This window comes from Clinocottus analis, unplaced genomic scaffold (genome assembly GCF_023055335.1).
Source record: "Clinocottus analis isolate CAN_PGR_092001 unplaced genomic scaffold, fCliAna1.0.p SCAF_9, whole genome shotgun sequence".
NCBI classification, from domain to species: Eukaryota; Metazoa; Chordata; class Actinopteri; order Perciformes; family Cottidae; genus Clinocottus; species Clinocottus analis.
Window position 1 is genome coordinate 2,122,605 of NW_027176251.1, and position 24,311 is coordinate 2,146,915.

Genomic DNA, 24,311 nt, shown 5'->3' on the forward strand with positions numbered 1-24,311 from the left:
ATGCCGCATTGCTACAGTAATTCAGGAAAAAGGAGCCCCAACTAAGTATTGAGTGCTGTACATGCTTGTACTTTTTATGTTCACACTTTTCAGTTGGCCAAGATTTCTAAAAATCCTTTCTTTGTCATGGTCTTAAGTAATATTCTATTTTTTTTAGTTGTCAGTAATAATCATCAAAATTAAAAGAAATAAACATTTGAAATATATCAGTATGTGTGTAATGAATGAATATAATAGACAAGTTCAACTTTTTGAATGGAATTAGTGAAATAAATCAACTTTTGAATGTTATTCTAATTATATGACCAGAACCTGTGTGTGTGTGTGTGTGTATATATACATATATATAGTACATTATATATACATATACATATATATATATATATATATATATATATATATATATATATATATATATATATATATATATATATATATATATATACACACATAACATAACTAGAGGTAATCAGGGAGGTAAAATAACTTTAAAACACAAGATCAAGATTTAAATGGTGAAGAAAATATAAATTTCACTTGTGAGAATGAACCAGTGACAAAATACAGAGACCTTTGATAAGAACCCAGATTATAAAAACACTATTAAGGATCATTAGAACACTGAATGTGAAATAAAGGTAAAATAAACCAACCTGTATGCACCTGACCTGCAGCACCCCCTGCTTCTTACTCTGTTGAAATAAAGTTTTATTTGAAGGCTCCTCTGTCGGATTCTATCAGGTAAATTATAATATTATAATATAAAGTATTATAATATAACATTAGATTGTATTGTATTATAATACAATACAGTAACTATTGTACTTTTAGAACATCAATCTGCTTTAACTTCTTTACATCCTCAGTACCAGTAGTACCTCAGTACCTCGGTACCAGTAGTACCAGTAGTACCACAGTACCAGTAGTACCATCAATAGTACCAGTATTATTTCAGTAACAGTAGTAGTACCAGTAGTACCTTAGTACCAGCAGTAGTACCAGCAGTAGTACCTGCGGTAGCCGCCCTCCAGGCACCGGTGGCGCTGCTGCGACGGAAACAGACTGTGAAAGCAGCAGTAGAAGAAGACGTGGCGCTTCTTGCCGGATGCTTGTTGTTGTTGACATGACGCTCAGAGAGCTTCAATGGAGACAAACTGGAGATAAAGCTTCTTCTCGAACGAACACCAACGGGCCAGCAGGTAAGACGGAATCACCTGGAGACACCTGGGCACGTAGCCGCGCCGGAAGAGCGTTAGCTTAGCATTTAGCCTCAGCTTAAAAAACCCAGCCGAGCGGAGTTCAGCAACAGTTGGCCTGCTAGCTGCCGGCTGATGCTAAGCTAACGGCTAACGTACCGGCGAGTTGGTGAGTAACTAGTTCGTTAACCAGTTATCTGGTTAGTGGACTGGTTAATCGTCTATAACCAGCTGCAGGACGAGGCTCGTGTTTAGTGCCTTCAGCTTCAAGCTAAGATAACAGCTAACACCTGGACTTAAGTGTTTTAATACATCACCAGAAGTACTAATACCACAGAGTAGAAGTACTCACAAGGGACGTGGTTCAAGAGCTTTAGCAAAAGTACAAATACGAATGATTCACAATACTATCTTTATGTATAAACCATAGCTGTCATATAATGTAGTAAAACTACCTCTAAGATGTAGATAAGTATAAAGTACAACAAGTACCTCTGAGATGTAGTACAGTATAAGTACAACATGTACCTATGAGATGTAGCACAGTATATGTACAACATGTACCTCTGATATGTAGTACAGTATATGTACAACGTGTGCCTCTGAAATGTAGTACAGTATAAAGTACAACATGTACCTCGGAGATGTAATTTAAATAAAATGTTTGATCAGTTATTTTCTTTCTATAGTTGAAAAACGGTGTCATAAATATTTGTTTGTTTAACTATAATAATAATAATAATAATAATAATAATAATAATAATAATAATAATAATTGTAACGTCACTGATTCAAATAAAAATAGTTTCTAGTGTTTTAAACTGAGGAACATTTGATTCAATCAAGATGATCAATCAGTTGTGTGTGTTTGTGCGCGCGTGCTAGTTACTGGTCTCAGATCTGCTTCACGTGTCAGTCTGGACTCCTCCCTCTTTAATCTGCTCAGATGGATTAGAGACAAACGCACACACACAACCAACCACACAACCACAAAGAGAGACACCAAACACAGATACACCCACACACATTGAAGCAGCTGCTGGTTTCTCAGTGTTTCCCGTCAGCTGGTGTCATGTTACCTCATCATGGTCAGCTGCTTGTTGTTCCAGCTGTATTAAATATGAATTAAATCATGAATGATACGTCATGTGTTTTATTTATATATATATGTAAGCTTTTTACAGTATAGGCGCAAGATAAACCCTCAGCTACATATATATATATATATATATATATATATATATATATATATATATATACATACATACATACACCCTTACTGTTCAGTAGTAAGGATCCCTGTTAGGGACAAGCCACTCCTTCTTTTGTCCATGTTCAGTCTGTTGCTTACTTTAAAGATCTATGTTAAAGACCAGCAATTGATTCACTTCATAAAAAAGCAATAAGTGCTTTTCATGTTTTCCAATTTAGTTCAGTTTTTCTTCCTAAGTGAGAAAAGTCCAGTCTGTGTTGGCTTGAACAAGTGCACTGAAGTCTGGTTGAATGAGGTGGATGAGGACAGCTGACAGGTATCAGCGGGGGCTTTTGTTTTTCACGGCATGTTTTATAATGATGTTGTCATTGAGCAGCTCCTGTCTCCTGTCTTTTCCTCATGGCTTGCTGTCTGCTGGCTGTTCAGGCCAGTGAGCTGTCTTTGGCCTAGAACACTGCTTGCATGCTCTTTATCCAATCAGATCTCACCTCTGTCTCTCTGTATGCCTCTCTCACTTATTTCTCTCTATTTCTTCGCCGGTTAAACAGTGAAGGCAAGCGGCCTGGCCATCACTGTTTAATCCCTGTGTATATCCAGACACTGTGTGTTCTCTGCACAGTGCAGTGGAGGTATCGCGATCAAACTCTACAGCTAGCGTAATGGCAATTTTCGCGGCCCGCCACTAATATACATATATTAATATATAAATAATAAATACATTTATATGGCAGAGCAAACTTTTACCTTTGACTTTTGCTCTGTTTCAGTGGAGGTGGGCGGAGCTTCCCAGCGGTCATGATAGAAGAGCCGGAGCTTAGCCCCGCCCCCTCTGATGAGAGCAGCCCCTCACCCCCCCTGGGCGTGATCAGTGAGGGCGTGGGCGAGCCCGGCCTGCTGATCGATGCCGAGGTGGCCCAGCGGGCGTGTCGGGAGGTTCTGCAGCAGGTGAAGCTGATTCAGGTGGACGGCGACGTGGGGGCGGAGCCGCGGGATGTGGGGGTAGAGCCGCGGGACGTGGGGGTGGAGCCGCGGGACGTGGGGGTGGAGCCGCGGGACGTGGGGGCGGAGCCGGCCCTGCCCGTCCCGGCAGATGACCCCTCAGGCCTGGCCCCCGGCTCCGTGAAAAGCGCCCGGCGGCGGCAGCGGCACAACCCCTCCAAGCAGTCGTGGCTGCTCCGTCTGTTTGAGTCCAAGCTGTTTGACGTCTCCATGGCGATCTCCTACCTGCACAGCTCCAAGGAGCCCGGCGTGCAGGCCTACATCGGGAACCGGCTTTTCAGCTTCGCCCACGACGAGGTGGACTTCTACCTGCCGCAGCTGCTCAACATGTACATCCACATGGATGAGGACGTGGGGGACGCCATAAAGCCCTACGTGGTGGGTGTGGCCTCCGCGGGGCCAGTTTAGAACTTAGTCCGATTGGACAAGAGAGTGAAAGACCCCTGACTCTGTGTTGTGTTCAGGCGCCCTGTGTGACCTCTGATCCTGTGTTGTGTTCAGGTACCCTGTGTGACCTCTGACCCCGTGTTGTGTTCAGGTGCACCGCTGCCGGCAGAGCATCTCCTTCAGCCTGCGCTGCGCCTGGCTGCTGGGGGCGTACTCCTCCGACATGCACATCTCCACGCAGCGCCACTCCAGAGGCACAAAGCTGAGGAAGCTCATTCTGTCCGACGAGCTGAAGCCCGCGGGCTCGCGTGCCCGCAGGGACCCGCTGACCTTCAGCCTGACGCCTTTCTGCCCTTTGGCCCCCGGTCCACTGGGAGGGGAGCACGGCCTGTCGCCCTCCAAGCGCACGCACCAGCGCTCCAAGTCGGACGCCACCGTAAGCATCAGCCTGAGCAGCAACCTGAAGAGGACGGCCAGCAACCCTAAAGTGGAGAGCAGCCCGGACGAGGTAAGGGGTTTAAAGACTTTCTCTTTCTTTCAGAAAATGAGGCGCTGGGGGTTTGAGGCGCATGAGGTTAACAGTAGAAGCTCTGTGGAGCAATGTGCCAGTAAAAACATCAACAACATTTAGTTCTAACAAAACCAAACCCGCAGCACTAAAACTCTGCTCACACATGACATCTCCAGCTGCTGCTCACCTTGAGGGGAGAGATGGGACCAGCAGCAACAACATCGTTGTGGCTGTTTATGATTAAATACGACTGCAGATGTAAAAACACTAACACAACCAGCAGTTCACTCACGCACGTAACCCTCTGTGGGAAAGACGTCATCAGTAAATCCAAAAACTAATGTGCCGAGTCGTGAAGCCGTCTGTCAGGAACAGAACAATGACGTCATGAAGGCTCACAAACAGGTTCCACAAGACTCTGAAGTCCATCATCAAACAAACAAACATGATGGATCTGACCTTTGACCTCTGACCTCTTTAGGACAGCAGCTCCAGCTCAGACAGTCTGGAGTTTAAGACTTGTCCCGTAAGTTCACCAGCATTGTGTTCTGCCTCCAGGTGCATTGTGGGAAATGAAGTCTGTGATGGAGGTTGTGGGCTCTGGTTCTGCTTCCGGATGTTCTCTTCAGGAATTCTTTACGTTTCTGTTGGATCCAATCAGTCTGATGTTGTGGGTGAACCAATCAGGACCCTGGATGATATCATGATTCTGTTTGTGTGTCGGGTCTGGTCGCTCTAGATATTCATGTGTTTATATGTTCATGTGTTCATGTCTTTATATGTTTATGTGTTCCCGTCTTCGTGTGTTCACATCCTCATGTGTTCATGTCTTCATATGTTCATGTGTTCTTTGGAAACCAACAGTAAATATCGGTGTAGAAGATGTTTCTCGTTCTTTTGGTCAGGTGACCTCCAATTGCGTGTACTTCCTATGAACTTAACTTCAAATGAACACATGAATATAAAAACAGACTAAACCTGTCTGTCTCTCTGAGGACAGACAGGTGAGCCTTCACCAGGACACAGTCCCGTCCTCTAACATGTCTCTCTCTCTCCCCAGCCGGTGCGCCTGGCCCCCCAGAGGGAGTTCATAAAGTCCCTGATGGGCATCGGGAAGCGTTTGGCGACCCTGCCGACCAAAGAGCAGAAGACGCAGCGGCTGATCTCAGAGCTGTCGCTGCTGAACCACAAGCTGCCGGCGCGCGTCTGGCTGCCCACCGCCGCCTTCGACCACCACGTGGTGCGCGTGCCGCACACGCAGGCCGTCGTGCTCAACTCCAAAGACAAGGTCAGACGCTCTCTGCCACAGGGTTCTTATGGAAGAGTCATGGAGTTTTAAAATGGTTATTTTCAGGCCTGGAAAAGTCCTTTAAAAAAAATAAAATCCCAAAAGTGTAGTAAAAGTCCTGTAAATGTGTCATACACATATTCTGACCAATGACCTTCCTCGCGCTGCCCCTTGTGACCTCTGTGATTCCCCCCCCCCCTCCTCTCTCCCTCTTAGGCGCCGTACCTCATCTACGTGGAAGTCCTAGAGTGTGAGAACTTCGAGACGTCGAATGTTCCGATCCGGATCCCGGAGAACCGGATCAGGAGCACCCGTTCGGTGGAGAACCTGCCGGACTGCGGCATGACGGCGGACCAGAGGGCCGGCAGCTTCTCCACGGTGCCCAACTACGACAACGACGACGAGGCCTGGTCCGTGGACGACATCGGGGAGCTGCAGGTGGAGGTAAGCGAGAGTCTACTTTTAAGTGTTGTGGAGGAACCCGAGGGGGGAGCATTGAGGGACGCCACGGGGGTTCTCATGAACACGCTGTCGATTCCTCCTGCAGCTCCCGGAGATCCACACCAACAGCTGTGATAACATCAGCCAGTTCTCCGTGGACAGCATCACCAGCCTGGAGAGCAAAGAGCCGGTGTTCATCGCCGCTGGAGACATCAGGTTACACGCTGCAAGCTCAATACCTAAATCCATGAAATACCAGATCATTAAGGAAGTAAAGTTTATTTACATAAAACTTATAGAACAATGTAAAACACAAGGTGATCACACGAGGCCCAATTCATTTAGAGAGCAGTGTTGAAAACACTAAGCATGTGGAAGAATAGACAGTAAAGCACACAATAAATACAAACTTGTGATTGAAGCTGATTGTTGAAAAGGTTTTGGGTGCAGAGCGTTGCTTTCTGCGAGGCTCCGCCTCTCAAAGCAGCAACACATGACCTCTGTATTTGAGGCCGCCCTGCCTGCATGTTGCAGGCGTCGTCTGTCGGAGCAGCTGGCTCAGGCCCCCACCACGTTCAAACGGGACCCTGAGGACCCGTCAGCTGTGGCCCTGAAGGAGCCCTGGGAGGAGAAGGTCCGGTAGGTGGAGCTCAGGGTGGAGGTGGTCTTCTTGATTCAGGCTGGTTCCTGTGTGACCTACCATCCAAACTACTAGTTCTTCTGTTTAGATTGTAGTGTATATTTCTGACTGTATATTAGATACTGTATCTGACTGTTGTGTGTATGTCTGACTGTAGTATATATGTCTGACTAGTGTGTGTATGTCTGACTGTAGTGTGTATGCTTGCACCTGTATACAATCCGTAGTGTTTCCCTGCAGGCGCATCAGAGAGGGTTCTCCATACGGTCACCTCCCTCACTGGAGGCTTCTGTCTGTGATCGTGAAATGTGGAGACGACCTGAGACAGGAGCTACTCGCCTTCCAGGTGCTGCAGCAGCTTAAGGTACCGCCATGACATCACCATGTCACCTGACACAAACGCACCAATGAAAGGCAACGGACTCCTTGTCCTGCCTCTCCTTCTGAACCTGTACCGCTCCTCTTCCTGCAGTCCATCTGGGAGCAGGAGCGCGTCCCCCTCTGGCTCCAGCCCTACAAGATCCTGGTGCTGTCGTCCGACAGCGGGATGATCGAGCCCGTCATGAACGCCGTATCCCTCCACCAGGTGAAGAAGCAGAGCCAGCTGTCTCTGCTGGACTACTTCCTGCAGGAACACGGCGCTCCGACCACCGAGGCCTTCCTGTCCGCCCAGAAGAACTTTGTCCAAAGCTGTGCCGGGTACAGCCTCATCTGTTACCTGCTGCAGGTCAAAGACAGGTGACAGAGAGCGAGAGAGAGAGAGAGAGAGAGAGAGAGAGAGAGAGAGAAAGAGACACACACACACACACACAGATGAACCCCAGGGTGTTGTAACCCCTGACTTTGTCCTTGCAGGCACAACGGGAACATCCTGATGGACGCTGAAGGTCACATCATCCACATCGACTTCGGCTTCATCCTGTCCAGCTCGCCCAAGAACCTCGGCTTCGAAACGTCCGCCTTCAAACTCACCTCAGAGTTTGTGGATGTGAGTTCACAATATCACTGAGGAGGTTCTACTGGTCCTTTAGGAGGGTCTAATGGTCACTGAGGAGGTTCTACTAGTCCGTTAGGAGGGTCTATTGGTCACTGAGGAGGTTCTACAGGTCCTTAAGGGGCGTGTAGTGGTCACTGAGGAGGTTTTACTGGTTCTTTAGGTGTGTGCGTGCCTGTGTGTCTCGCTCTCTGTGTGTAATGTTAATGTGATGTCTCTCTCCCAGGTGATGGGCGGGCCCGATGGAGACATGTTTAACTACTACAGAATGCTGATGCTGCAGGGCCTCATAGCAGCCAGGAAGCACATGGAGAAGGTTCTGCAGATCGTGGAGATCATGCAGCAGGGAACCCAGCTGCCGTGCTTCCACGGCTCCAGCACCATGCGCGGTCTGAAGGAGCGCTTCCACATGAGCCTGACGGAGGAGCAGCTGCAGCTGCTGGTGGAGCAGCTGGTGGACGGCTCCATGCGCTCCATAACCACCAAGCTGTACGACGGCTTCCAGTACCTCACCAACGGCATCATGTGACCGCCATGTGACCAACGAGTGTGTGTGTGTGTGTGTGTGTGTGTGTGAACAAATGATGACTGATGATCTTGTTTTATATCTGGACTGCAGAGACGATGAGCCTTCCTCTGTCTGTCCTCTTTTAATATTCTCCTATTTCTTCTTGTTCTTCTTCCTTTTCCTCTTCTTCTTCTTCCTCCTCTTCCTCCATATTTGGGCAGATGTCCCTGATTGGCTGCTCAGCCGGACTCTTAGTCAATCAGAGAGCAGCTCAGTTTTAGTGTGTCTTTTCCTGTTTGATCCTCAGCTGACTGTAAACCACTGATCCCAGTCCAGTCTGTCCCATTAAAACCAGTTTCACCAACGGAGACTCTTGTTGTTGTTTATGAACCTGAACGTGTTTATGACAATAAACTCTGACGGAAAGATGGATTTAAAATATCAGAAACTCTTTAGAAGAAGACAGAATATATTATGTATTAATTATATTTAAATAAGGTACTCAAGGCAGTACTGTATCTACAATAAAGTACGGTTGAATGGTATTAAACCCTTGAGCTGTACATTATTGTAGATACAGTACGGCCTCTCGTTCTCTACTGCTTTCATAGTATGTTTACCTGTGACATTATGCATATCAATTAATGGTAAACTGCCTCAACAAACTTATACTATTCACGCTTAAACTCCCAGCATGCACTCTGAGTTTCACTTCCTGTCGGAAGTCAAAGGTCAAAGAAAATAGTTTTTAAAAATAAATAAATGAAATAAAGTGAAGATAAAAATGTTGATTAGAAGAAATTAAAACTATATATATATATATACACACACACACACACACACATATGTTTTTATTGAATTATATTTTCATCTGTACTTTTAATAATCAATCGGAATTCAACTTATTAACAAAATAACTCCCTTTCAAAATAAGAGTTGTGGACTACAATACCCAGAGTTTCGCAGGCTGAAGGAGGGGGCGTGGCTTTACCTGCCCACACCTGCGCGAGCAAGAAGAAGAAGACAAGCTCAGAAACAAGAAGAAGACGACTCACAGGCCGAGACCCTGAACGTAACGGATCCGGACTGAGCTGGTCCGGATCAGTCCAAGGTTACCTGGACCCGGATCCTGATCCTGATCCTAATCCTGATCCTGATCCTGATCCTGAGACGGACTGCAGCTTTCTCAACATTTACCTGAAGCAGGAAGTGAAGCAGCAGACATGGTGGGTTCCCTCTCTTTCTTTGCGGCAGACACGGGAGAGTCCCGGTCCTCTTATCGGTCCCGGTCCACTTCCTGGTCCCGGTCCTCTTACTAGTCCTATTCTTCTTATTGGTCCCGGTCCTGCAGGATCGAATCCCTGAACAGATTTCTGCAGCTGTTTGTAAAAAAAAAAACAAGTCGAGTGATTAAAAACTTTAAGTAACTTTAATTATTTTAATTTAATAATCTGAATTTAATAAAACAAAGTAAAAAGAATAAAACAAGAAATTAATTATATTAACATAACAATAGCATAAATATGTTACAAAGATGAGAATGTAAATATAAAATGTTTTACTGACACTAAACCATAATATTTTTAAATTTATATTTCATTATTAAAATATGAAATGTTTTTATTTTAATTTCATTCTTTACATGTTTTATATTTTTACTACAGAATCCATAAAGAGAAACGTAAAAGTAACTTTTATATTTACAGCAGAAGTTTATAATTATAATAATAATAATTATAATTGTTATTGATATTGTAATTATTATTATTATTGTTATTTATAATCTGCTCATTAACGATTCCACTAGTCGCGCTTCAGATTCAATACAATATTTATATTTAAACTTTTTTGTTTTGTTCTCAGTTTAGTTTTAAAGTTAATTCTAGTTTCATAGTTTTTTATTTTATGAACTTTGATCAATCTGAACAGACACACACACGCACACGTACACGCACACGTACACACACACACACAATACACACACACTCTCTCCCTCACACATGTTGGGGCGTTGCCGCTCTTCAACAAGATCCCACAGGACAGAAGGAATGCTGGGAATTCTTTAGGAAGTAACAATCCAACCAATCATCTGATAACACACACACACACACACACACACACATACAGACACACGCATACAGACTTACAGACACACGCATACAGACTTACAGACACATGTACGCACACAAACACACACACACACACATACAGACACACGCATACAGACTTACAGACACATGTACGCACACAAACACACACACACACATACAGACACACACACAGGTTTCTGATGAACAAACAGTTCTCACATCAGTAAATCCACCTAATACAGATTACCTAACCCGGACTACCTAATTCTGGACAATTTAATCTGGACTACCTAATCTGGACGACCTAATCCGGACTACCTAACCCAGACTATCTGCTTCCTGACAGTAACAGTGTTCAGACTCCAGATAGTTGGAGTCGTAGCTGCAGGTCAGAGGTCATGTGACGACCGCAACGTGATGGCCGTGATCAGCTGACACTCTTTGTGTTTATGCCCCGCCCCTCAGGGCAGTAAGGAGCGCTACCATTGGCTGGCTCAGAACGTCAAGGTTAGCGGCGTGGACGACATGGTGCTGCTGTCCAAGATCAACGAGGACGCCATCACGGAGAACCTGAAGAAGAGATACATGGACGACTACATCTTTGTATCCTCGCTTCATGTTTGGATGAGGAAGTGGTTCAGATGCTCTTTTCTATTCTGTTCTGGTTCAGTTCAGTTCAGTTCTGTTCCTTGAACTGGTTTTGGTTCTGTTCTGGTTCTAGTCCTGGTTCTGGTCTTTTGGCCGTGAATGCATACACACTTACTTCTGGTTCTGGTCTTTGAACTGGTTCTGTTCTGGTTCTGTTCTGGTTTTGGTCCTGGTTCTGGTCCTTGACCTTGTTCTTGTGTCAGACCTACATCGGTCCAGTTCTGATCTCTGTGAATCCGTTCAAGCAGCTTCCATATTTCACCGACCGAGAAGTGGAGCTCTACCAGGGAGCGGTGAGAACAACAACAACACATAAACAACAACACAACAATAACAAAACATAAATGTAAACAAGTTCACTTCCTCTTCCTGCAGGCTCAGTATGAGAACCCGCCCCACATCTATGCTCTGGCTGACAACATGTACAGAAACATGATGATTGACAGTGAAAACCAGTGTGTCATCATCAGGTAGGCGGGACTAATCAACACAAACAACAACACCAACAACAACAACAACAACAACAACAACAAAGCCTTTCAGTGTTTCTTATATTAAACAGGCTCTGTATCAGGACTGTGTGGGCGGGGCTTCATCAGGCAATATTAGATTGATCAAAATATAAACCAGGAAATATTTAATGAGGCAGATAATAAGTTTCTGAAGCGCCTCAGGAGACGAGGAAAGAAAGAGTCTGCTTCCTGTTTCCTGTTTCCTGCTTCCTGTTTGCTTTCATCGACGAGATCCGACAGGTCAACGTTGTTGTTAAAGGTGTTGAATTTGCGCCGTCTGAAGGTAAATTAATGTGTTGAGACTGACGATGTTTCCCGTTTCCTGTTTCCTACTTCCTGTTTCCTGCTTCCTGTTTCCTATTTCCTGTTTCCTACAAGCGGTGAAAGTGGAGCTGGAAAAACTGTCGCTGCCAAATTCATCATGAGCTACGTGTCCAAAGTGTCTGGAGGAGGAGACAAAGTCCAGGTACTGCTGTTAGTACTAGTCATGGTACTACTATTGGTACTGGTCATGGTACTACTCATAGTACTACTTAAAGTACTACCCATGGTACTGATAACTCAGATTTTAGAAGTTGGAATTAAAATCAAATGAGATTTGGATCAGTGTAATACTGCTGGTGACACCACTGGTAACAGTATTTCCAGCAGTAACAGTATTCCCAGCAGTGACAGTATTCCCACAAGTATTCCCAGCAGTGACAGTATTCCCACAAGTATTCCCACAAGTATTCCCAGCAGTAACAGAGTCCCCATGTCCCGGTGTGTCTCAGCACGTGAAGGACATCATCCTGCAGTCCAACCCGCTCCTCGAGGCCTTTGGGAACGCCAAAACTGTTCGCAACAACAACTCTAGCAGATTTGTGAGTATAAATATATTCAGCGGTATATACAGTAGTAAACTGTATACTTCAACCTGCCGGAGGAGATGAGGCTGCAGAATCAATAACTTCTTTTAAATCACTTCTTAAGACCCATTTTTATAAAATTGCTTTGAAGTGATGTCGTCCTTTTATGTTTTTTATGCTATTATACAGTTCTTATAGATTGTATTCTTAGTATTACTAATATATACTTCTAACACGAATATCAGGGTAAATACTTTGAGATCCAGTTCAGTCGAGGAGGAGCTCCTGATGGAGGAAAGATCGCCAACTTCCTGTTGGAGAAAACTCGAGTTGTTTCTCAGAACCCTGGAGAGCGAAGCTTCCACATCTACTACCAGGTGCTCACTTCCTCATCACTTCCTCATCACGTCCTCATCACTTCTTCTTTAACTTCCATGTGGCCTTCTGTATGGAAACGGAATAACCTGCGTTTGACCTCTGACCTCAGATGTTGGAGGGGGCGAGTTCGGAGCAGCGGGAGAACCTCGGGGTCACGACCCCCGACTACTACTTCTACCTCAACCAATCAGGAACCTACACTGTGGAGGACATGGACGACAAGAAGGAGTTCCTGGATACTATGGTCTGTACCCGTCTGTCTGTCTGTACACGTCTGTCTGTACCTGTTTGTACCCATCTGTACCTGTCTGTCTGTCTGTCTGTCTGTCTGTCTGTCTGTCTTTACCCATCTGTCTGCCTGTACACGTCTGTCTCTCTGCACCCGTCTGTCTGTACCTGTCTGTCTCTCTCTACAGGTCTGTCTGTACCCGTCTGTTGTCTGTCTGTCTGTCTTTACCCATCTGTCTGTCTCTCTGTACCTGTCTGTCTCTCAGGAGGCCATGTTAGTGGTTGGTCCGTCTGTCAGTCTGTCTGTCTCTTTGCCTGTCTGTCTGTACCTGTCTGTTTCTCTGCCTGTCTGTCTCTCAGGAGGCCATGTCAGAAGTGGGTCTGTATGTCTGAATATCTGTCTCTCTGCCTGTCTGTCCCTCAGGAGGCCATGTCAGTAGTGGGTCTGTCTGTGGAGGAACAGGATTCAGTTCTTCAGCTCGTTGCAGGAATTCTTCATCTGGGAAACATCAGCTTTAGAGAGGAAAACAACTACGCTGTGGTCGAAAGCCAGGACTGTAAGAAAGTACACAAAGTACACACATGAACAGATAGCGATGGATGTGTCACACAGGAAGTGAGATGTAGACTTTATGAGGATAGTCAACATGTAATCTGTCATGTAGTAACCATAACCCGTTGGTTATTTAATAGTCTCTAGACTCACTACCTCGCTCCTCCTCCCCCCCCTTCCTCCCTCAGTCCTGGCGTTCCCGTCCTTCCTGCTGGGCATCCCTCAGGACGGGCTGTGCAAGAAGCTGACCAGCAGGGTGATGGACAGTAAGTGGGGCGGAAAGACGGAGTCCATCGCCGTGACGCTGAACACGGAGCAGGCGTGTTTCTCCAGAGACGCTCTGTCCAAGGCGCTGTACACCCGACTGTTCGACTTCCTGGTGGACGTCAGTCACTTCCTCACTTCCTCACTTTCTGCTCATGTTCTCCACAAGCACTAGTTTTATTGTGTGTTGTGTGTGTGTGTGTGTAGTGTGTTAATAAAGCCATGCAGAAAGACCAGGAGGAGTTCAACATCGGAGTCCTCGATATCTACGGCTTTGAGATCTTCCAGGTAGAAACACAAACACTTGTGTACTTGTATCACAATGTACCGTAATGTTCTCATGTCTAAAGAAAATCAGCAGATCTGTGAGCTGAAGAACATTGGATTCATTGATTGATCGTCTCCTCAGATTTGACTCGTGACTTGTTTCCTCTTTTCCAGAGAAACGGGTTCGAGCAGTTCTGCATCAACTTTGTGAACGAGAAGCTGCAGCAGATTTTCATCGAGCTCACGCTAAAGGCCGAACAGGTGACTCAGCGACACGCAGCAGTGAGATGCCGCGGCAGCGCGACACCATGACACGCGGCAGTGTGACGCCATGACGTTACATCGCATGCCTTTTCACTTTGTATTACCTTTCACTCTTATTGAGGATAGTTGAGTTTAAATCCCTGGCTCCATCAGTGTTCGCGACGCGACCTTTTTGTTTTTCTGGATTTCTGCAGGACGAGTACGTCCAGGAGGGGATTCAGTGGACGCCCATCGAGTATTTTAACAACAAGGTGGTCTGTGACCTCATTGAGTCCAAACTGGTGAGGCAACCAATCAAGTTCCTCTCTCTGTAACACATGAAATTAAAAGAATTACATAACAGCTGGGATCGGCTCCAGCGCCCCGCGACCCTAATGAGGATAAGCGGTTAAGATAATGGATGGATGGATGGACATAACACTAGAATGAATACTGCTCTGTTAAGCATTGTACCATTTCTCTGGATGTTTCCCAGAATCCCATTGGGCTCATGAGCGTCCTGGATGACGTGTGTGCAACGATGCACGCTAAAGGTGAAGGAGCGGACCAGACGCTGCTGCAGAAGCTCCAGGGACAGATCGGATCCCACGAGCACTTCAGCAGCTGGAATAAAGGATTCATCATCCACCACTACGCAGGGAAGGTACACCTGTCTGTCCAGGTTTCACCTGTCTGTCTGTCCAGGTGTTCTCCTGTCTGTCTGTATGTCTGTCTGTTCATCAACTCACCTGTCTGTCTGTCCAGGTGTCGTATGACGTCAGCGGTTTTTGTGAGCGGAACAGAGACGTGTTGTTCAATGACATCATTGAGCTGATGCAGAGCAGTGAGTTGTAAGTCTTCTTACTCATAGACTAGACGAATACCCACAATCCTTTTCACAGCAGATACATGAGCAAGAGAGACGAGGTTCAGGGTTCCATGACCTGAAGAAGTAGTTTCTTCCTTTTTGAACGCTTTCTGCATGAAGCAGTAAATACTTTGTTGTACTTAAAGTTAAAAGTATGAGATTTGAAATGCAGCTTTAGTGGGCGTGTCTTATGACCTCACAACAATAATGCCCATCTGTGGTGTGTTTGTTGTCAGTTCGTTCATCAGAGCTCTGTTCCCTGAGAACCTGGAGGCGGAGAAGAGAGGGCGTCCGACCACCGCCAGCAGTAAGATCAAAGTGAGGAAGCGACTTCACTGGTTGAGCTGGTTTTGAGTCTGGTGCAACAGGTAAAACTTCCCCCCCTCCCTTTTTTTTTTAGAAACAAGCCAACAGTCTGGTCCAGACTCTGATGAAGTGCACCCCCCACTACATCCGCTGCATCAAACCCAATGAGACCAAACGCCCCCAGGACTGGGAAGATAAGCGGGCCAGACACCAGGTGGAGTACCTGGGCCTCCGGGAGAACATCAGAGTCCGTCGGGCGGGGTACGCCTACCGCCGGGTCTTCAACAAGTTCTTGCAGAGGTCAGAAGTCAACCGGAGTAACGTCCTGTATGTCGTGCGGTCGCTTCGAAACATGCTAACGGAGATTTGTGCACCGCAGGTACGCCATCCTGACGAAGGAGACCTGGCCTCGTTGGAGCGGCGAGGAGCGCAAGGGAGTCATGCACCTCCTCAACTCCGTCCACATGGACCAGGACCAGTTCCAGCTCGGCAAGACCAAAGTCTTCATCAAAGCGCCGGAGTCGGTATGAAACCCAACTCGGGCAAGTTGTTTGTCCCGCTAGAACGGTCTTGTCTTCACGTTTGTTGGCCTCTATGTTCTGCAGCTCTTCCTGCTGGAGGAGATGAGGGAGAGGAAGTACAACGGCTATGCTCGGGTCATCCAGAAGGCCTGGCGGAAGCACATCGCTGTCCGCAAGTACGTCAAGATGAGGGAGGAAGGTAAGACCGTCCGCTGTCAGGGATGTGGTACGTCTGTGAGTCTCGGACATTGTTACGAGTGCTTCTCTGGTTCCCTTCAGCCTCCGATGTCCTCCTGAACAAGAAGGAGCGCCGCAGAAACAGCATCAACAGGAATTTCGTGGGTGACTACCTCGGGACCGAGAACCACCCGGAGATCAGACAGTTCGTCGGCCGCCGAGAGAGGATCGACTTCGCCGACGTCGTGGTGAAGTTTGACCGAAGATTCAGGGTAAAAAACAAAGTTGCAGAAAAAAATTATTCATCAGGAATTGTGTGAAAGTCTCTCAGGTATCGGATTCATCAGTCAGGCAACAAAGTTTGTTGCCAGTTTGATGACATGGTAATGGTCTGACAGAAAGCCAGTACATCACGTAAAGAGGTCCGGTCCTGAGACCCTCTGTGAACACAGATCATCAAGGGTTCCAATTCAGGACACAAATCCATTGTTTTACCCAAAGTCCCCAATTCAAGTTCATAACCCATAACTTTGTAACTTCCTGACTCATTGTTCTTTGTTCCTGACGTTCCTCAGACAGTAAAGCGAGACCTCATCCTGACCCCAAAGTTCCTGTACCTGATTGGTCGAGAAAAGGTGAAGCAGGGACCAGATAAAGGTCAGATCCAGGAGGTCCTCAAGAGGAAGATGGAGGTCAACAAGATCCAGTCAGTTTCCCTGAGGTACACACCCAGAACAAGATATGAAACCAGGACAGAACATTGAAACGCATGCGTCATTTCCTTTACAAGAAAAGAAAAATACCTGAACAGATAAAGAAATTAAAGGATTGTTCTTCTCTCTCTACCTTTCTGTCACCACCTGTCTGTCTCTACTCGTCTGTCTCTCTGTCAGCACTCTGCAGGACGACTTCTTCATCGTCCACGAGGAGGAGTACGACAGCGTCCTCCAGAGTGTCTTTAAGACGGAGTTCCTCAGTCTGCTGGTCAAACGCTATCAGGAGAAGACTCAGAAGACGCTTCCGCTGAAGTTCAACAACCTGTCAGAGACTTTTTACTTTTGTTTGACTGAACTATAAATAACACAAATGCAAGGTTCTTTACACAACGTAACGTGTAGTACTAGTATAAGAAGATGCCTCTGTCCTCCAGGCTGGAGTTCAAGGTGAAGAAGGGAGGCTGGGGTCCTTTCAGCTCCTCGGGGTCCCGACAGATCCAGTTCCAGGACGGTCAGGGCGACGAGGCTGTCCTGAAGCCCAGCGGGAAGGTCCTGCAAGTATCTGTCGGACCGGGTCTGCCCAAGAACTCCAGTAAGTTCTGACCCGCTTCACCACAGCTTCTTTCACAACTTCCTGTGTGCTTCCCCCTAACTTCCAGTCTGTGTCGATTTGCAGGACCGACGAGAAAAGACAAGCGCAAGAGCCGCTACATGGGGAACCCGCCTGCGTCCACCAACCAGTACAAATCAGGTACCCGAACCCTTCGGCTGTTGAGGTGTGACAGACGAAGTGACTGTTGGCTTATAACCTTTCTCTGTTTCCCCTCAGCGCCTCAATCCAGAGGGGGCGGAGCTCCCCGAGGAGGCTCCTCCTCCAGACACTCCCTGCTGAGGCAACAGTCCAGCATGGACCAACCCAGTCTGCCCCGCCTCCAGAGCCAGCGCCGCGACCACCAGCCCAGCAAACACCAAGACATGGGCTTCATGAACGTCCCCGACCAGGGCGCCGCCGGGTGAGCCCGCCGGCAGATTGCCGTTAAACCAGTTCCAGTAAACCAGTACAAACATCATGACCAGCGTCACCAGTATAAACATCATAACCAGTATGAGCTAAAGTCACTGAAACCAGCACCAGTCACATCAGAGCTTAGATGACTGTTGTGTTGGTCCTGGCTCTTGTTCTGGTTCAAGTTCTGGTCTTGGTTCTGTTTCTGGTTCTGTTTCTGGTAATAGTCCTGGACCTAGTTCTGGTTCTATACCTGTTTCTGTTCTTGGTTGTGGTCCCGGTTCTGGTCCTGGTCCCAGTTCTGTTCTGGTCCCAGTTCTGGTCCTACACACGGTTCTCTGGTTCTCTGCTCATCCCAGTGTTTCCTGCAGACTTCAGCGGCGCCGGTCGAAGGAGGTGAAGCCTCTTCCTGGATCGGGTCGACCCAAACCGGCTCCCAAACCGAAGCCGCGGTCTCCGCAGTGCAGAGCGCTGTACGCCTACGACGCCCAGGACACGGATGAGCTGAGCTTCAACGCTGAGGACGTCATGGAGATACTCACTGAAGGTATTAGTACTACTTAGTATCACTGTCACTACTACTAATAGCACTAATATTACTACTACTGCAATATGACTACTGCTGTCAGTGATACAGCTACTACATCTAGTTTCATTACTACAACTACTTCTAGTACTACTGATACGACTTCTAGTACTACTTCTACTACTTCTAATACTAGTTCTCATCCTACTTTTACTTTTAGTACGACCACTACTTTTATTATTATCAGCGTAAGTACAACCCAGCATGTGTGCCAGCATGTGTTCCAGCATGTTAAACAATACTTTTATCTGTTCTAATGTTAGCATGTCTGACTAACTAGCTTCCTACACTTTCTGCAGATGCCTCTGGTTGGTGGTTCGGTCGGTTGCGGGGCAGAGAGGGGATGTTTCCCGGAAACTATGTGGAGAAGATCTAAGCCTCTCTTTGCTGAGGGACGAGGGGGACGGGGTCACGGAGGAGACTGGGGTCAGAGGTCACCGGAGCTTTCAACACATCAGCTGACAGGAACTACGACAAGTCAATTCATAAGAAACACGTCTGTTTCAGTGACATCAGCTGTCTGGTGTCTGCTGTCAGGTAAAATGTCTCCATAACACTGTGTCCAGTCAGGTTATATGTCCCCATAACAATGTGTCCACTCAGGTTAAATGTCCGAATAACACTGTGTCCAGTCAGGTTAAATGTCCCCATAACATAGTGCTTACTCAGGTTAAATGTCCCTGTGTCCCTGTCATCTCTGTTTTTTAAAGAACAGCTTGATCAGCGTTACCATGTAAACCTGATGGCAGTGCAGCGCCCCATATAGGCTTCAGTGTTTAATACAGCCACAGTATGAAAAGTGTTAAATATCTGAACGTCACTTTGAAACTTTAAAACATGAAATAAATACTTTAATCTCCTGAAAATGAAAAAACGTGACTGAACACGAAGGTTTTACTCCTGATTTAAAAGAATGAAAAGTAAATGCCATAAGGGATAAAATAATTACATTTTACTGATTTACTCTTCTGTATGTATCTGCCTGTTTTCTGATTGTTTTCTACAAATGAACGTGAATGTTTTATTTCAGCCAATAAACTGACATTTCAGTCCAAACCTGAGTTGATTAATCATTCATTTAGAACGGCAAACGTTTAATTATCCCTCAACATTTTAATCCATCATAAAAAATACAGATATAATCTGAAAGGAGTAGCTGATGGGACGATGTCCAGATCAATACTTCATGAGGACTTAAAGGTCTTGATCAGTACCTTAGGAGGACATACAAGTATTGATCAGTACTTTGGGAGGACATACAGGTCTTGATCAATACTTCAGGAGGACATAAAGGTCTTGATCAATATTTTAGGAGGACATAAAGGTCTTTATCAATACTTCAGGAGGACAAAAAGGTCTTGATCAATAATTTAGGGGGCCATAATAGTTTTGATCAATACCTAAAGAGGACATTATAGTCTTGACCAATACTTTAGGAGGACATAATAGTCTTGATCAGTACTTTAGGAGGACATAAAGGTCTTGATCGATAATTCAGGAGGACATAAAGGTCTTGATCAATAATTTAGGACAGCTGCGATAAGAACTATATTACCCAGAGTTCCTCTGTTCATCCTGAGGATCGTGCTCCCTTCACATACTAAAAGAAATGTCGGATTGTCAATATTAGGATTAATTTATTTAGAACTAATCTACTGAATATAGTAAAACAAAGTTCTTTTAGTTTTGATTTGTTTGTTATTATTTAAATGTTTAGTTTAACGGTCTGTTAATACCATACGTTTTGTTTATTTCAGTTATGAATAAATGGATTATCATATATCCCACGCTTGCAGCGTACGGTGAACGCATCCTGACCTTTTACCCAGCAGCACTAGCGCCCGTCGTCCCGCAGCTACAAGTTCCCGTTAACGGCACTGCCCGCGTGACTGACAGCCCGCGGCTTGGTGACCCGCGGACCCGTTTACCGGATCCGTTCACCGGCCAGAGGGGCAGCTAGTCAGCTAGCGGCTGGCTAGTTAGCGGCTAATTAGTTAGCACGTTAGTTAGCACGTTAGTTAGCACGTTAGTTAGCGGACACAGCAAACAGCTGACTGAAGATGGAGGAGTTTCTGTCGAGCTGCAGAGAGACCGTAAAGGTAACACACACACACACACTCACACACATACATACATTACATACATACATTACATACATACATTACATACATACATTACATACATACATACATACAATATTTCAAATATCAAACTAACAAGAAGAAAAACATTTAAGTCTCATTGAAAAATTATATATAAAACTATATTCATTTATACATGTGTGTGTATCCTCTCGCTCTCTCTCTCTCTCTCTCTTTATATATATATATATATATATATATATATATATATATATATATATATATATATATATATACACTAATGTGTGGTGTCCTGCAGGGGGCGCCGACTGCTGCAGTGCTGCATGTGGTTCTAGGGAACGAGGCCTGTGACCTGGACTCAATGGTGTGTGCACTGACCTACGCTTACTTCCTGTCCAAGGTGAGCTCTGAGTACTCCTGCAGGTGTTTGTCCTCCTGCAGGTGTGTGTCCTCTGCTTGGTTGTGCGTCCTCTGTGTGTTGTGTGTCCTCTGCGTGTTGTGTACTGAGTGTCTCTGTCCCGTCAGACCGAGCCGCTCGTCGTGCCGCTGCTCAACATCCGTCAAGTGGAGCTGCCGCTGCGCTCGGACAACGTCTTCCTGCTGCAACGCGTGTCTCTGTCTCCAGACCTGCTGCTGTTCAGAGACCAGCTGGACCTGCGGGCGCTGCACCGAGCCGGCCGCCTGCGGCTGACACTGGTCGACCACAACGTCCTGCCCAGGTAGCCACGGCCATCCAACATGTAGCCATGGCCATCCGACAGGTAGCCATGGACATCCGACAGGTAGCCACGGCCATCTGACAGGTAGACAATTACATCCGACAGGTAGCCACGCCCATCCGACAGGTAGCCACAGCCATCCGACAGGTAGCAACGGACATCTGACAAGTAGCTAGCCCATCTGACAGGTAGCCACTACCATCTGACAGGTAGCCACTACCATCTGACAGGTAGCCACGCTCATCCCTTGTAGTTTCTTCCAGTGACCTAAACATCTGGCAGATAACGTGATCACCTGTCTCACCTGCGTGTATCTGTCTTGCAGTTCAGATAGCGACCTGGAGGCGGCGGTGGTAGAGGTAATTGACCATCACCTGCTGGAGAGAGACTCCTCCCCTTCCTGTCCTGTTACCGTGGAGAAAGTGGGATCCTGTGCTACCTTGGTCACGGAACGTATCATCCAGAAGGCGCCGGAGATCCTGGACCAGCAGGTTGCCCAACTGCTCTACGGTAAACACCACCTGAACACAGTACACCTGAACAAAGTACACCTGAACAAGTCCTCAACACCTGAACATGTCCTCAGTACATCTGAACACGTTCTCAGTACATCGGAACACGTTCTCAGTACGTGTACAGATGTACTTGTGTGTTGTTGTTGTTGTTTCGTGGTGGTTGTGTAGCGGCGATTGTGGTGGACTGCATCAACATGGCGCCCTCAGCAGGGAAGGTGACCCCTAAAGACAGCCGACTCGCTGCGGCGTTAGAGGCTCGGTTCCCTGCGCTGCCAGAGGGAGGCGCTCTCTTCAAGATGCTGCAAGATGCCAAGTTTGACGTCTCAGGTGAGGGATAGAAAACTGCAGTTGATGAAGTACAGGTACATTTTTACATTTATTACCACATAATTAAAGTAGGAACAAAGAGTGTTTTGTAGTATTTGATTCAGTGTTTTGTTGTATTTCATAAAGTAGTATTTTGTCCTCAGGTCTGAACACTGGACAGATGTTGTTGAAGGACATGAAAACTATTTCAGGAAGTTTGAATGTCGCCGTCTCTGTTCTCTACATCACACTGGAGGTCAGTTTATAACACACACTGCACTACACACTAGTACTACACTGTCTATTACACACTATACTACACACTACTACTACTACACACTGCAGTGTTGCTACATGAAGGCTCCACCTGCTGTTCTGACCAATCAGCTGTGAGCTCTGACCTCAGGTCTATGACAACAATTTACCAACAGCTGGAGGACTCTGTGTGTGTGTGTGTGTGTGTGTGTGTGTGTCAGAACTTCCTGCAGAGGGCGGGGCTGGAGGCGGAGCTCTCATCTTTCTGTCTGAAGTTCGGGTTCGACATCGTTCTGCTGATGAGCGTCTCCTTCAGCGAGAGCAGGGAGCCAATCAGAGAGCTTGCTGTGTTCAGCCACAGCGCCGCCTGCAGGCAGCAGGTACTAGTACTACTACTACTGTAGTACACACTGCAGGTACTACTACTGTAGTACTCGCTGCAGGTACTCGTTATAGTGATAGTACTACTGTAGTACACTACACTTTGTTGCTGCAGTTTCTGGATGTTTGAGTTTCCATGACGACCCCCCTCCCTGCCCCACACAGGTGAGCCACTTCCTGGAACAGGCCCGCAGCCCCGCCCTCAACCTACGGCAAATCAGCAGCCCTCGTCCTCACGTCACAGCCTATCTGCAAGGTAAGCTCCTCTCCCTCTGAGTCGGCAGGTTCTTTAGAGATGAGCTGCGTCTCTCCTGAAGATCATCATCATCATCATCACGTTCATCATCATCATCCTCACCTTCATCATTATCATCATCATCACCACCTCCTTCATCATCATCAAGGTGCGGGGACAAAAAACTGCCAGGTCGACAGTTTTTTGTTCCCGACCCCTGATGATGATGCCTTTTTAAAGAAAACACAGGGAGTCACAGAGACATTACAACAATAATATAAATAACAATAACAGGGTTCCTCAGCTCATGGAGAACCTGCATCAGTCCTGTAAATGTGTTATAGTCATGTGTTCATGATTATTATTTTTATGAGTTTAAAACAATGAATATGCTTTTAAAAGAAAGAGGCTCAAAATATAAGCAGGCATACATACAGACACCTATATAAATGTTTATTCTTTTCATCCAACTATTGTCTCTCATTATTTGTGTCATTTAAGGTATACTGTATGCTTTGAATCCTCATTGCTAGTTTAAATACTACATTTTATCAGTTTTTACTGTTTACACACAGATTTCACACATGGACATTCGGTTAAAGGTCATGAATGTAAATAATTGGAGATCTCTTCTCAGTAAGAAGCTCCTCCCCCTCGTTAAGGACTAATATAATATGTAATGTAACATATTAATTATGATATAAATAATTGGAGGTCTCTTCTCAGGAAACTCTCTGGCGTCCCGTAAACAGGTCCTCCCCCTCGTTAAGGACTTCCTGAGGGAGCGCGATGCAGACTGTCTCCTGGGAGACGGTCGCCTGGGAGACATGGAGGAGGAAGAGGAGGAGTCCCAGGTCCCGCCCACCCCCATGAACAGCCTGGTGGAGGGATGTCCTTTGGATGGAGGCCTTCCACGCCTCAGCGCTCTGGACCTGGAGGAGAAGTTCAGCAAGATGGCCGACGGGAGAGCTGACCTCCGACCTGTCAATCAGCCGGACGTCTGTCCGTCAGGCGTCGAAGACGATGGCACGACGGACACCCGCAGCGTCAGGAAAATCTTGGAATAAAAACTTTGTTATTTTACTCAAACGCGTGCTTTTATTCTGAAAAATCATCTGAACTAACTTCTCGGAGGCACAGTTTTTTGGTCATTCAAAATAAAAGTTTGTACAATTTGACTGAAAACACGTTTTTAGTGTAAAAGTGTTGAACCTCTTTGTGCTGCAGAGTCTGTCACGTCCACACAGAGGCGCCAACGGTTCACTGTGAGATTCACCGCTGCAGCTAATTCATCTTATTGATCATAATATTGCTCAGAAAAATGCCAAAAAGTAGAAGACTGGTTTACTGAGATATTAAACATTGAGATGAATCTATTTAAGATAAATTACAGAAGTTCAAACAAAGAGC

General features: G+C 46.3%; 3 protein-coding genes across 5 annotated transcripts; all 3 read left to right on the forward strand.

Moving 5' to 3' along the window:
* Positions 1-1,087: 1,087 nt before the first annotated feature.
* pi4kb (phosphatidylinositol 4-kinase, catalytic, beta) lies at positions 1,088-8,545 on the forward strand. Of its 2 annotated transcripts, none has more exons than XM_068569645.1 (11): positions 1,088-1,199; positions 3,177-3,786; positions 3,947-4,303; positions 5,367-5,594; positions 5,811-6,038; positions 6,142-6,251; positions 6,570-6,674; positions 6,916-7,039; positions 7,148-7,413; positions 7,531-7,663; positions 7,896-8,545. In XM_068569645.1, exons 2-11 carry the CDS (start codon positions 3,205-3,207, stop codon positions 8,196-8,198), a joined length of 2,436 nt encoding a protein of 811 aa, XP_068425746.1. In that variant the 5' UTR covers positions 1,088-1,199; positions 3,177-3,204; the 3' UTR covers positions 8,199-8,545. The 2 variants fall into 2 exon arrangements, with proteins under 2 accessions (XP_068425746.1, XP_068425747.1); XM_068569646.1 differs by lacking the exon at positions 1,088-1,199 and adding an exon at positions 1,225-1,365.
* A 746-nt stretch (positions 8,546-9,291) lies between these two features.
* myo1eb (myosin IEb) lies at positions 9,292-19,405 on the forward strand. Its single transcript, XM_068569901.1, has 27 exons — positions 9,292-9,403; positions 10,733-10,870; positions 11,119-11,208; positions 11,291-11,385; positions 11,806-11,893; positions 12,201-12,290; positions 12,521-12,652; positions 12,763-12,897; positions 13,306-13,438; positions 13,623-13,819; positions 13,906-13,986; positions 14,140-14,226; positions 14,424-14,510; positions 14,705-14,872; positions 14,974-15,059; positions 15,313-15,394; positions 15,477-15,682; positions 15,762-15,906; positions 15,988-16,102; positions 16,183-16,352; positions 16,656-16,801; positions 16,974-17,120; positions 17,231-17,388; positions 17,473-17,547; positions 17,626-17,809; positions 18,174-18,349; positions 18,688-19,405. Exons 1-27 carry the CDS (start codon positions 9,401-9,403, stop codon positions 18,762-18,764), a joined length of 3,291 nt encoding a protein of 1,096 aa, XP_068426002.1. The 5' UTR covers positions 9,292-9,400; the 3' UTR covers positions 18,765-19,405.
* Positions 19,406-20,390: 985 nt separating this feature from the next.
* On the forward strand, positions 20,391-23,984 carry prune (prune exopolyphosphatase). Of its 2 annotated transcripts, none has more exons than XM_068569902.1 (9): positions 20,391-20,487; positions 20,789-20,890; positions 21,016-21,209; positions 21,535-21,719; positions 21,893-22,051; positions 22,195-22,286; positions 22,507-22,665; positions 22,832-22,922; positions 23,628-23,984. In XM_068569902.1, exons 1-9 carry the CDS (start codon positions 20,449-20,451, stop codon positions 23,966-23,968), a joined length of 1,362 nt encoding a protein of 453 aa, XP_068426003.1. In that variant the 5' UTR covers positions 20,391-20,448; the 3' UTR covers positions 23,969-23,984. The 2 variants fall into 2 exon arrangements, with proteins under 2 accessions (XP_068426003.1, XP_068426004.1); XM_068569903.1 differs by having other exon boundaries at positions 23,654-23,802.
* Positions 23,985-24,311: the final 327 nt, after the last annotated feature.

Bases quoted from the DNA above. Each gene is read 5' to 3' on its own strand.
- pi4kb (XM_068569645.1), top strand. From the start codon at position 3,205: ATGATAGAAGAGCCGGAGCTTAGCCCCGCCCCCTCTGATGAGAGCAGC. The intron at 3,787-3,946 runs GTGGGTGTGGCC...TGTTGTGTTCAG, and splicing joins ACGCCATAAAGCCCTACGTG to GTGCACCGCTGCCGGCAGAG. The intron at 7,664-7,895 runs GTGAGTTCACAA...TCTCTCTCCCAG, and splicing joins TCACCTCAGAGTTTGTGGAT to GTGATGGGCGGGCCCGATGG.
- myo1eb (XM_068569901.1), top strand. The intron at 12,898-13,305 runs GTCTGTACCCGT...TCTGTCCCTCAG, and splicing joins AGGAGTTCCTGGATACTATG to GAGGCCATGTCAGTAGTGGG. The intron at 14,227-14,423 runs GTGACTCAGCGA...GGATTTCTGCAG, and splicing joins TCACGCTAAAGGCCGAACAG to GACGAGTACGTCCAGGAGGG.
- prune (XM_068569902.1), top strand. From the start codon at position 20,449: ATGGAGGAGTTTCTGTCGAGCTGCAGAGAGACCGTAAAG. The intron at 22,666-22,831 runs GTACTAGTACTA...TGCCCCACACAG, and splicing joins GCGCCGCCTGCAGGCAGCAG to GTGAGCCACTTCCTGGAACA. The intron at 22,923-23,627 runs GTAAGCTCCTCT...GTCTCTTCTCAG, and splicing joins CGTCACAGCCTATCTGCAAG to GAAACTCTCTGGCGTCCCGT.